General features: G+C 36.6%; 2 protein-coding genes across 4 annotated transcripts in view; both read left to right on the top strand.

Moving 5' to 3' along the window:
- Positions 1–11,460, top strand: part of LOC137392194 (PX domain-containing protein kinase-like protein) — a 32,568-nt gene extending 21,108 nt beyond the window's left edge. For 2 of the 3 annotated variants that reach the window (XM_068078839.1, XM_068078840.1), the window contains exons 10-15: positions 4,057–4,174; positions 4,509–4,587; positions 5,989–6,115; positions 6,222–6,305; positions 8,702–8,741; positions 10,925–11,460. In XM_068078839.1, coding sequence (XP_067934940.1) covers positions 4,057–4,174; positions 4,509–4,587; positions 5,989–6,115; positions 6,222–6,305; positions 8,702–8,741; positions 10,925–11,214 — 738 coding nt within the window. In that variant the 3' untranslated portion in view covers positions 11,215–11,460. Of the gene's footprint in view, positions 1–4,056; positions 4,175–4,508; positions 4,588–5,988; positions 6,116–6,221; positions 6,306–8,701; positions 8,742–8,892; positions 8,920–10,924 lie in introns of all 3 variants that reach the window. The other variant, XM_068078841.1, reaches the window with a different exon arrangement.
- Positions 1,549–3,328, top strand: LOC137392224 (piggyBac transposable element-derived protein 4-like). The gene is made up of 2 exons (XM_068078882.1): positions 1,549–3,061; positions 3,177–3,328. Exons 1-2 carry the CDS (start codon positions 1,549–1,551, stop codon positions 3,326–3,328), a joined length of 1,665 nt encoding a protein of 554 aa, XP_067934983.1.
- Positions 11,461–13,156: the final 1,696 nt, after the last annotated feature.

Below are 13,156 nucleotides of genomic sequence, written 5' to 3'. Positions count from 1 at the left end.
AAAAATCGTATGTAAACGTATAGAAACCATAGTAATTAGATAACACAAACATCTTCGGGTAAAAATCATCAAAATTTTATATAAGTGCGTTACATATTAAAAATTAGTAATGAAATGGTATGTTAACCTTAGTAACTATGGTTACCTACAGTAATTTTAGTGTATTTAGTGGTTATGGTCTGCAACAAAATGTAACATTACAATGTACTATGTGTATGTGCAGTAGCAGCAGTACGTACTGTAGAGAGTTCTTACCTTCGAGACGTATGCATAACATAAAGTTTGAATTCACCTCAAATAAGTTTAGCTTACTAAACACACACCTGAAGCTCAGTTTTAGTATATATTTTCAACTATTTTACTGAATTTCAACTTTTCATTACTGACATTTTATCACTTATCAGTTCCTGTCTTCGCTTTCACTATAACTTTTAGTGGACCTGGTTAAAACCTTTTTCAACCTAATTCAACAAGAAGCTAGCCTGTCTTGACAAACTGTTGTTTTTGTGGAGTTGTTCCCCCGTCGAGCGGGCGAGCAGCACAACAGCTTGTCACAAGACGTACTGCACCTGATGCATCAGCTGCACTTATAGGGAGTTGTTCTCTTCCGTCTATGCGGCTTGGTTGCGATGTTATGTCGGTCGCTCTATTGGTAATCATAACGAATTTCGCGCAAAAATTTATGCAGAAAAAATAAGATTACAACGTTTAACCAGCGACCAGTCTCTGCGGAAAACTTTAGTAGAACCTGAGAACTTAGGCAACAACAGCGACTAAACATGTCGTTATATGTGCGCTCAGTCAGTTTTATTTCTATTTTTGTATCAGTCAGTTTTATTTGTTCTTATAGATTTTATTTTCAATTTTATTCTTAAATTCTACTAACGTTTACAACAGAGACTGGTCTTTAGTTAAACTTTGTAGATAATCTTTTTTTCTACATAAATTTTTGCGCAAAATCCGTTATGATTACCAATGGAGCGACCGCCATAACATCGCAGCCAAGCCGCATAGACGGAAGAGAACAACTCTCTTTCAGTGCAGCTGATGCATCAGATGCAGTACGTGTTGTGACAAGCTGTTGTGTTGCTTGCTCGCTCGACGGGAGGAGAAAACTCCGCAAAAACAACAGTTTGTCAAGAGAGGCTAGCAAGAAGCCCAAACGATGCTGTTTACGTGATGGAATAGACTTTTGTTAGTAGACTAAGAGAAGTTGTCTGACCTTTTGTTTGAAGGGATCGCAACTCCCACTTTGCTACTGGTTTTAACCCTTTCACTGCCGTAGACGCATAAATGCGTTTTCGTGGGACGACTGCTGTAGACGCATTATTGTGACTTTCCCAACAATTGCGTAGTAGTATTTTTTTATAATCTGTTGACAACCTAACCAACGATCTTTATTCTTTTTATGAGATTGGCAGTGTTGTCCGAAGATTGATCTAAAAAATTAGGCTAGTTTAGTGAGCCAATTAAAAATTTTTGTTAAGAAATTTCCATTTTCAAAACGGACATTTTTTCGTGTTGACGTCCGAACTATTTAGTGTTTTTATGGCTTTCGCAAGTACACCCCGAGTTAGAAAACGAAGAATTACTCATGCTGAAGACATTATTGCTGATTCAGATTCAGATTTTAGTGATTACACAGATAATGAAAGCGATAGCTCTGACGACGATGGAATTAATATTAGTTCTACGTTAATATCGAACATTTCGGATGATGGTAATGGAAGCTCTAACTGGCAGCCACACGATGGACAATACATTCCCTTGTGGTGTCCTCAATATTCTAAAAGGCAAGGTATACTTTTTAGCCTTATTGACAAGCACCCTGTACAGTATTTCTATCAATTATTCCATGAGGAAGCCTTTGAAATGATAGCTGATCACACAAACAATTATGCTCTGCAGTTCCTTGATGGCCCAATCGATTTTGGTAAACATTCAAGATATATCAAATGGCAAGGTACCACTACTGAAGAAATCAAAGCTTATGTGGGCTTGCAAATTCTAATGGGTGTAATATCAAAACCAAAAATTGAGGATTATTGGGCTCTTGGTGATTTAGATGCATCTCCAGGTTTTCGTTCAGTAATGTCAAGAAACCGATTTCAACTCCTGAACACGTTCATACATTTCTGCGACAATGAAGAGCGAATACCTAGAGGGCAAGCAGGTTATGATCCATTATATAAGATATCTCCCCTAATTACTTTGCTGAATCCCCTTGCAAGACAGTCTTACATACCTCATTGTCAACTGAGCGTAGATGAAACGATGAGAAGGTTCAAAGGAAGGATTTTCTTTCGACAATATATGCCAAACAAGCCTATACGTTGGGGCATAAAAGTATGGTCACTATGCGAATGTAAGACAGGATACTTACTGGACTATAAAGTTTACACCGGGAAAGAGCACAACCCTGTCGACAAAGACAAAGGCCTTGGCTACAATGTTGTAGTCGGATTGTTAGAAGATGACTTTTTAAATTGCGGGCACCATGTTTACATGGATAATTTTTATTCAAGTCCACATCCGTTTGATGCACTGCAACAGCTGAACACTGGAGCTTGTGGGACTGTAAGAGTTACCAGAAAGCACATGCCAAGCTCCCTAAAACCTGCTAACCTAAAGTTGAAAAAGGGTGACGATCCAGTATTTATGAGGAAAGGCAATTTACTTGCATGCACATGGCAAGACACTGCCAGGGTCAATTTTTTATCAAATATTGATGGAGCCGGCCGTAGTGAGAAAGAGATACGACATCGGCATAGCCTCACTGGTTTCAGAAGTATCCAAAAACCCAATGTAGCCATAAATTACAACGCTTCAATGGGTGGTGTGGACTTATTCGATCAAAAATGTGCTACTCACCAATACCCACACAAGGTAAAGAAATGGTATCATGCAATTTATCATTTCTTAAAAGAAGCTGCGCTAGTTAATGCATTTATTCTATACCAATTAGACAATCCTCATTCACTTCTGGGTGCGGCAGCTTTTAGAAGGAAGGTCGCACAAGCTTTATGCAGCACACTACTATCTAACCCGAATGCATACAAAGGTCGGCACAGTATAGATAAATCAATCACGTCCATTTTACCAGCTCGCCTTACTGAGCGCCACTTCCTGACAAGATATGCTGACAAAACATATAGACCAAAATGCCTTGTGTGTAGTTCTTCCCGTACTGAACCCAAGAGACGACAAACCAGCTTTGGATGTGGACAATGTTAAGATGGTAAAGGCGCTAACATTGCCCTATGCCCAGTGCCCTGCTACCAAAAATATCACACTCAAAAAGACTTTACTCGCTGAAGTAGTAAAATAGCATTTAAAGATTTGTTTCAGTTTATATTTATTATGTAACTAAGTTGTTTCAGTAAAATATAAGTTGCAAAATTCATTTGTAAAGTGTGTAACCATTTACAGTTGACTTCATTATAAAGTGTCAAATTTGTAAAGTGTCTTTTGCTCATTATAACTAAACGTAACTTTAGCACTTTCAAAAGCAAAACTAAATTAATTATTTTTATTGTTTATACTCTGAACTTGTTAGTTGAACAAATTTTACATAAAAGAAACAAACCTGTAACATAATTATTCATACCATTGACCATGGACTTATATATCAAACATCTGATCGTTTTTAAAAATATAGCTTCACATAGCTATAGCAAGCCATATAATATATCTACAATGAAAATTTTTGCATGGAAATGTTTCTAAACATGTTGGCAACATAAAACATGTAACAATTTATTACTAAATGATGTTCAAATTTGAAAAAAACAGTGCATAAGTATCGTGCTACAAAATCGGAATTTTTCAGAAAAATGCCTGGCAGTAGGCCAACAGCTAAATTCGTACATGCTTGGCAGTGAAAGGGTTAAAGGTTGACTTGCAACAAAATTCACATTACAGTTATTTGGTATCAAAAGATTCACCATGTCTTACTCTGCTGTGTTGTAGGTGCAAAATATGTGAGAATGGGATTAAATAGGTTCACATACAGTATATTCGTGCAGCTTGTTTATTCAGGTGTTCTCTTTTTTGCAGACCCTGGAAGCACTGAATGCATACTCCTTTGGGCATCTGCTTTATCAAATGAAGTATGGATGCATCCTACACCACTCTAGCTATGAGGCACTACCTGGTCCATGTGCCCCTGAGTTGGGTATGAGTAACATGTATAATACACTTATTGTTGTACACCACACCACTCTAGCTGTGAGGCACTACCTGGGATTGGTAACGCATATGGCAAACTGAACAATTACTAATCTAATTGCAGTATTTGTCTATTTGCTGAGACAATGAGCTGAATTTATGCTCCCTGATTGCTCTCAACACCCTTGTGTCAGCTGAACAGTTTTGTAGTAGAAGCAAATAAATGTATTTCTAGTTGTCTTTGTTTTCACAGCTATAGGATAAGCAATGCAACTTGTTATGTACTCTGAAAACACCTGCTCGGTTCAGAGACTGATGTTGTGTTTTACGTCTGTTTGTAGAGTCCATACTCTTCCAGCTTCTAACATTTGAGTCTCTCAAGTCAGGCATACCATCCATTGAAGATCTTCTTAATCTCCCGTATGTACATAACTTATAAGTACATATGTTAAAAGTACATATGTTATAAGTACATATCTTATATGTACATATCTTATAAGTACATTTCTTATATGTACATCTCTTATAAGTACATCTCTTATATGTACATATCTTATATGTACATCTCTTATATGTACATCTCTTACGTGTACATATATTATATGTACATCTCTTATATGTACATCTCTTATATGTACATCTCTTATATGTACATCTCTTATATGTACATCTCTTATATGTACATGTCTTATATGTACATCTCTTATATGTACATATCTTATATGTACATCTCTTATATGTACATATCTTATATGTACATCTCTTATATGTACATACCTTATATGTAAATATATTATATGTACATTTCTTGTATGTACACCTCTTATATGTACGTCTCTTATATGTACATCTCTTATATGTACATCTCTTATATGTACATCTCTTATATGTACATCTCTTATATGTACATCTCTTATATGTACATACCTTATATGCACATCTCTTATATGTACATCTCTTATATGTACATCTCTTATATGTACATCTCTTATATGTACATCTCTTATATGTACATCTCTTATATGTACATCTCGTATATGTACATCTCTTATATGTACATCTCTTATATGTACATCTCTTATATGTACATCTCTTATATGTACATCTCTTATATGTACATCTCTTATATATACATCTCTTATATGTACATCTCTTATATGTACATCTCTTATATGTACATCTCTTATATGTACATCTCTTATATGTACATACCTTATATGTACATACCTTATATGTACATAGTTTATAAGCACGACTTTTATAAGTACATTCCATTGGTGACTGCTTTTCATTTAATTGTACTTCTTGAGATTTCCAAACAACTGCTAAAAATCAAGGCATTACTTTACCAAGCTGTGTATCCCTTAAATAACTCAGTGTTACCTGCAACAGAGTTGCATTTATTTAGTAAACAATCATTTTGTAATATATTTATCCAAATTTTGTAATTTGATACAATATACTTCAGATATAAATATTTTTATGTGCGCAAACATGGATTTATATGCCGCTGTTTAAGTGAGTCAATGTGTCAATTTTTTCAACACTTACTTTCTAATAGAAATGTATGCCGTCTCACAACACTTGCTTGCTAATAAACATGTATGCTGTCCTACAACTCTTTCTTTCTAATAAACATGTATGCTGTCTTACAGTCCATTGACACAGCCCATTCAGTTTATGTTAGGATCAGGGCTCATCGCTGCTTTTAGTTTAGTTTGGCTGATTATGCTGAGCGGATTCCTCTATAGTTTGAGGCGTTATACGTACAGCCACCTGTTGTTTCTCTGCGTGTGTTATGCTAGTCAAGTGTGTTTCAAGGTTCTTTGCGGAAGTAACTGTACCGACGATACCAAAGCCAGTTGTCAAGATTCCAAGCAAATTGAAGGAATGTCTTCGGAACACAAAATCTATGTTTGAGGAGACTTTAAAGGAAGAACAGCGTGTGGTAAATTTAACTCACTGTTACGCAGTGTCTTTCTTATTTTTGCGTTATTATGTGAAGCTTGTAGCAACCCCATACCATTCTATTGTTTGTTTCGTAACTGTTTAAGGTGGCTCAGATCAGGAAGAGAAACAAGGTGCAGGCATATCACATGACTGATGAGGAAAAGAGAAAACGCAAGCAATCACAAAAGGTTTGATTTCTGATCGACTGTTATTTACAGTGTAACTAGTTTCCTGGCGTAGACTAATTTGGTTTCTGATTAATTGTTATTTATAGTGTTACTAATTTGTGGAAAAGCTGACATACAGTTAGTTTTTGATTGGTTTAATAGTAAGTTTTAGAGAACTCACACATAGTAGGCTGCTAAAAAGCAAGTGTTTTCCTACTAGCAGCTGAATTTTGAAACTTGGGTGACTCCTGATCAACATTTACAAGCTTTTTCTCTTGATAGTCTTAGCGTGTGAGCTCTGCGTGTGACCTCTGCGTGAGCTCTGTGTGTGAGCTTTGCGTGTGAGCTCTGCGTGTGAACAGGAAAGGCATCTGGCTTTAACAGTTGTAGTTAACTAAACAAGAAACAGGACCAGATACTTTTGTGGCTATTGACAGAATGTGAAAGACTCCCTTCAATGACCTCTAGCACTAACTTGGCATCCCAAATCTTCAGCTCTGTGTTGAAAGTTTGTAATGGGATGCTTCTGTCATCATAAAACAAGCATATACATCTGTTTTTGTTTTCATATCCAAATAACCTTATGGCATACTTTCAGCTTTTGACCTTGGTTTTTGTGATGTAATTCAACAAAATAACTTGATAACTCATTAACAAATAGTTTTGCACCAGTTTTCTATCACAGATTACTGTTACAAATGCTGCCTTTAATGTAACAAGTGTGTCTTCAAAAGAACTATTGCGCGCAAGGTCTCGTTTTAAACTCATTATTCTGATGTTATTACTGATATCATAATATTGTATGAAAACTTCAAAATATTTTTAATCGTCTTAGAATTTAAAAATTACACCATCATGTCTTAAGTCATGTGTTAAGACATGTGTTAAGTCATGTGTTAAGTCATGTGTTAAGTCAATAGAGTGTAGAGTGACAGCTTGAAAACTTGTTGTTGTTGACACTCTAGAGTCCTGAGTGGCTCTGTAAGCTTCTCAACTACATGGAGACACATATTGGTTTGTTGTAAGTTATTTACTGTGGTCACACAATTATATTTGCAAATAAAAATGCCTATAAATTTTGTTTGAGATCAAAGAATAAGTGATACTAACTGGAATTACCATGATATTAAAAGCACGAGTTGCTGCTGCCATTGTGTTGTTGCAAGCACTAACTGGTGTCATTGTGTTGTTGCAAGCACTAACTAGTGTCATTGTGTTGTTGCAAGCACTAACTGGTGTCATTGTGTTGTTGCAAGCACTAACTGGTGTTATTGTGTTGTTGCAAGCACTAACTGATGTCATTGTGTTGTTGCAAGCACTAACTGGTGTCATTGTGTTGTTGCAAGCACTAACTGGTGTCATTGTGTTGTTGCAAGCACTAACTGGTGTTATTGTGTTGTTGCAAGCACTAACTGATGTCATTGTGTTGTTGCAAGCACTAACTGGTGTCATTGTGTTGTTGCAAGCACTAACTGGTGTCATTGTGTTGTTGCAAGCACTAACTGGTGTCATTGTGTTGTTGCGAGCACTAACTGATGTCATTGTGTTGTTGCAAGCACTAACTAGTGTCATTGTGTTGTTGCAAGCACTAACTGATGCCATTGTGTTGTTGCAAGCACTAACTGGTGTCATTGTGTTGTTGCAAGGACTAACTGATGTCATTGTGTTGTTGCAAGCACTAACTGGTGTCATTGTGTTGTTGCAAGCACTAACTGGTGTCATTGTGTTGTTGCAAGCACTAACTGGTGTCATTGTGTTGTTGCGAGCACTAACTGATGTCATTGTGTTGTTGCAAGCACTAACTGATGTCATTGTGTTGTTGCAAGCACTAACTGGTGTCATTGTGTTGTTGCAAGCACTAACTGATGTCATTGTGTTGTTGCAAGCACTAACTGATGCCATTGTGTTGTTGCAAGCACTAACTGATGTCATTGTGTTGTTGCAAGCACTAACTGATGCCATTGTGTTGTTGCAAGCACTAACTGGTGTCATTGTGTTGTTGCAAGCACTAACTGGTGTCATTGTGTTGTTGCAAGCACTAACTGGTGTCATTGTGTTGTTGCAAGGACTAACTGATTTCATTGTGTTGTTGCAAGCACTAACTGATGATGTCATTGTGTTGTTGCAAGCACTAACTGATGATCTCATTGTGTTGTTGCAAGCACTAACTGATGATGTCATTATAAAATACCTTTTATATCATTTTCAAACTGTACATACAAACCAGCTAATTCAAAATCTATTTCACTTTCTTAAATATGCTACAATGTTATTTGCTGCAATTTTAAAAACCCAAAAAGGATCATCATTGCAACTTCTATTGAATGTATTGGTATCGTCTTCTCCTGAGTCAAATTATTTTATACTGTCCGTGTCTATTGTTTTATTATCAAAGCTGTGTATGTTGTGTATTGTAGAAGTCAATTGCGGAAGACCCTACACGCTCCAGTCTCACAGGTAGGCCACTAACTCATGTAACTGGTGACTTATAGATGCACTAGACTCTATATTCTACACGTCAACATCTTGCAGCTAGGTTGCCTGGCTGTGTCATTAAGTTTTCAAAATTGCTTCCTCGGTTAAAAGGATGTTGTGTTTCCTGTTTTAGAGTATGACATCTGATATGAACTCGAAGGTATAATATGTATTGTCATGCATGTGTAGACATTAACTTATGTTTCCTACTGGGAGGTGTGTGACGCCCCATTCTGTTGTCTGTTGCACACTGGTTTCCTGCTACGTAGCTGTGGTAACAAATACGCTGCTTGCTTGTAATCTATGACAATCGATCTTAAATGAATCAACAAGTATGTTTACAAAGTGTGGTAAGTATTAAGGTATTGCTGCCGACTGTAGATATCTTTTACCGAGGTCTACCATAAACAAGGCACTGTTGTTGTTTCACCGTTAGCTTACGCTTTTACACTATCAACATTCCAACTAACAATTCTGTTCATCATTTGTCCTAACGTATAATTTCAATGTATTGCCGCCTCATAAATTTGCGTATCGTGATTCTTCAAAAATGTGTTAAAATACGTGTGACCAACTAAGATGCTGCGTAAGATTACATGTAAACACTTCCTTTCTTCACTCCTACCATGATCTTGAATTCATGCATTCTCTGGTTAGCTACCAGAGAATTGACAGTTTGAGTAGTAACCTCAGGATTCCTGATGCAGGTAGTACATGGCTTGGTAGACCAGTTGAGGATGAAGACGTACAATGCTCTTATAGCTGTCAGTATGCAAGATTCTTCATCTCCTCTGATTGGTTGAAGTTGTGTCCTCTCATTTACCACACTTGCTAGGAACTGCTACGTCTGACAGAGCATAGTCAGATGTGTGTTACAGAGTGGCCTGTTTCTGTGTCCCTCTCACTCAGACGCATCTGTCAGTTTTGGTAGCAATATTCTAGTTGTTAACTAGCATTGTAGGCTATCGCTAAAAGTTGAAAACCTTCTCAAGTTGGCTGTCACTACTTCCGCATAAATAGTTACTTCTTTGTATCTGTATTATTACCAACCAGAAGCATAGTCTGTCCTATTGCCAGGCTACATTCTAGCTAGATTTCTACTTTTGGTTGCATAGCAACGTGACGCTAGATTTGGTTCTCCGTTTATGTCTGTGGGTGTTCATATAAAAATATGTTGAGTCTGTTTAACCCACTACATGAGATCTGGACCAGCATGTCATTTGAAGGTCGTAACATTGGCAGCATCTGAGCTTGGCTATTCGATTTGCTTGTGTTACTCGTGTGCCTGAACATTAGTTTGTCATGTATTTTTATATTTATCTTCATTTCTTTATAATGTAATGTTTTGTGATTAAGTTATCATGCAAGCCACATATATTTTTGCAGAAATGATGGTGTTGTGGGAAAACCATAGCCAATAATGATAATGCTTGATATAATACACTTGAGTACTTTGTTGTTAATTTTTATATTTTCGATTTTCTATAAAATTTAAGACTTGAAAAATTCAAGTTTGTTGATTTAGAATGTTGGAATTAGTTCTCGGGAATAAAATTTTATCAGATGTCGTTGCTTTCTTGCATTTGGAAAAGACGACTGTGACTAACGATCAGAGAATACGGTGTTAAGTGTGTATTTCTTAAAGTCAGTTTCGATATGACGCTACCAACAATGGCAAATGGCAAATTGAAAAAAGTTTTAATAAATGTTTCAACAGTTTTTTAATTTGAAACTATTGATCTTTAATTAATCGTTCCAAAGGAATGTTCCAAATTAGCCTGGTTTAGATACGGCAAGCAAGTTTTTAAAAAGTCGATGTCTCAGTTTACTAATATGTTTATGGCGTTCGTTAGACATGTTGATAAAAATGCCTGAAATCAACAATGCTGATAAAAATGTCTGAACCTGCAATCTCAAAGTTCTCCACATGTGATTTTTTATGATGTGTATTTTGTAGTTTGACATTTTTTGTTTAGTTTGTGTGCTACACTAAAAATTAGTTTTTATTTTCAACAAAAAATTATCATTCTGTACATATAATTATGTATGAGTTTAGAACATAATTCTTAAAAGGGACTTGATGCCAAGTGCTTTCCATCTACTTCACTTCCCGATTTTCAAAAAGTTTCTCTTTTAGCATATACAATATATTTAACTGTTCATAGGAAAACCTGCTGCAAATGGTAATAGTGGTGGCAATAAACCATTGGTTCAGTCGGCATCATCTGTAGCTCCTGCTGCACCGCCACCTCCACCGGCACCCGCTCCACCGGCGCCACCCGCTCCGGCACCGCCCGCACCTGGCCCGCCACCACCGGCGCCAGGTCCACCTCCTCCTCAAGGATCAGCTAATGGCGGCAATCAAAGGACAGCGCTTCTGGATTCTATCGGAGGCTTCAGCAAGGCCAAGCTGAAGAAGGCTGTCACAGTTGACAAAAGTGCACCAAGAGTCTAGGTGGTAGCGATATGATGTAACCATTTTATTTCTTTATTAATATTCTTAATGCACCAGTCTATTTATAGCAATATTATATTTGCTACTTAGAGGTTTGTTTATACTTTGGTTAATTAATTTATAGATTATTTAATCAAGCAGCTCAGAGAAAAAACGAATATATTTTGAAATTTTTCTATGGTAACTCACACTCTCTTGGTTTACATAGTTAGATATTACTACTATTGGTAATAAACTATGCAAGTGTAGCTTTCACTGGTTTGCATTGTAATGACCATGTAATTGATTGGAGAGCTACATGTATGTATATGTAAGCTGCTGAGGCCCTACCAGGTTTTCAACCTCTACACACTGTCGGTGATTCATCATGGGGTAGAAACGTGTGCTAGAACATGCCTTTCAATTTGTTTTCCACTTTTCTTCATTCCTCTCTTGTGTCCCAGGAGAGAGGAATGAAGAAAAAACAGAATTCCTCCAAACAGAATTTTCCGTTTCCCCAACCCACTTATCTAGCCATTGTCTCCTCCCCTGATCTACCCCTTCACGTTACTCTCGCTTCTCTTAACAGGAAGCATAGCACTTCATCCTGTTAAAAGTCCCTCTACTAATCCAAAAGTGGTTGCATTATGTAAAAAGGCCAGATTTTTAGGAAGTTTTTATATACAAGCTGCCGGAAACTCGCCACTTGATGCCATGGATTTAACTTAAATATCATCTGGCCTTTTGATATATATAGTTTAGCTGTATTCACGTTCCATTCTATATCTGCTGATGGCATGGCTTTTTCTCTGTTTACACCAACTAGATTCTAGCGTTGAGTGCAAGTCTGAGTTGAATTCTTGCTGCCCTTCAACACGCGATCAGGTAAAGTCCATTAGTCTGTGAGATTAAATGTAAAAAGATAGCCAAGGTTACTAGTATTTACTAGTACTTTGTATAATTGTACTTATGTACTAGTATATAATTACTAGCTGTAGTTGGCTGGTATTGACTTGCAGACCTGACGAGTTGTATGGTGTGTGTTACCAGTACAAACCATTAATTAGCGCAAAACTAGCTATGATTGAACGACAAACGCTGCGATTACTTGTTTTTGTTTCACAATGGACATCTTGTAACTCCACCCACATGCCATCCTTCACAAACAAATTAAGTTGTTTGCCAGGACATTATATTACATATTCGGTATAACCTAATATTTCACAAGGGTGCATACAAATTGTCATAACTATTGAATCACAAGTTCGATGAAAGTTATTTTGATACCAAATTAATCAGCATGAAGGTTTACATCAGCTGATGCCATAAAAAAAGTCAAAATGTGTTGCAGAATTATGTTAAACACTTTCGGCAGTTATTACAGCTTACCGCATTATTATTAACGCTAGAAAATAAAATTATCACTCTCAGTAGTACATACTATTATTGTTCAATGAAAGTCCATAGATAAGTCCATGTGTAACTAGTTAAACCTTAGCTGTAATGCTTCTGATGACTGATTGCTAAGAAGAAATTGTGATAAAAAATAAAGTTTTTGCAAACTGAGCTTGACCTTGCAGATAATTGTCTCCTTTTGTTTGACTACAGATACGATAGCCTAATTAATTACTCGGGGATCAGAAACATTTTGTACAAAGCTTACTAAAACCGCACCATGCAGCGGCTTTTGGCCATACAAGCAAACACTGCACTGCTGCTTGTGGTATGCGAAGCAATAAATTTTAGCATCACATCTGCAGACTTACTGTATAATTTGGAAACCTTGCAGACCAACCCCTCCACAGTATGCTTAAATCACAGTGAGTGGCATTGAACTAATAGGAATGTATGAATATGTAAGACATATTCAGATATATATAATATGTAAGATACTCTTCTCAGAAGCATGTTGTTGAAGATCAATTATTGCCCGCAACTATTATCTTATTGTAAATTTAGTCAT

This window comes from Watersipora subatra, chromosome 3, assembly GCF_963576615.1.
Source record: "Watersipora subatra chromosome 3, tzWatSuba1.1, whole genome shotgun sequence".
Taxonomy (NCBI): Eukaryota; Metazoa; Bryozoa; class Gymnolaemata; order Cheilostomatida; family Watersiporidae; genus Watersipora; species Watersipora subatra.
The sequence above is the reverse complement of the archived record's forward strand: the minus strand, read 5'-3'. Positions and strand labels throughout refer to the sequence as shown.

Coding starts and splice junctions, on each gene's coding strand:
- LOC137392224 (XM_068078882.1), top strand. CDS start 1,549: ATGGCTTTCGCAAGTACACCCCGAGTTAGAAAACGAAGAATTACTCAT. Junction 3,062..3,176: donor TAACCCGAATGCATACAAAG/GTCGGCACAGTA, acceptor CCTTGTGTGTAG/TTCTTCCCGTACTGAACCCA.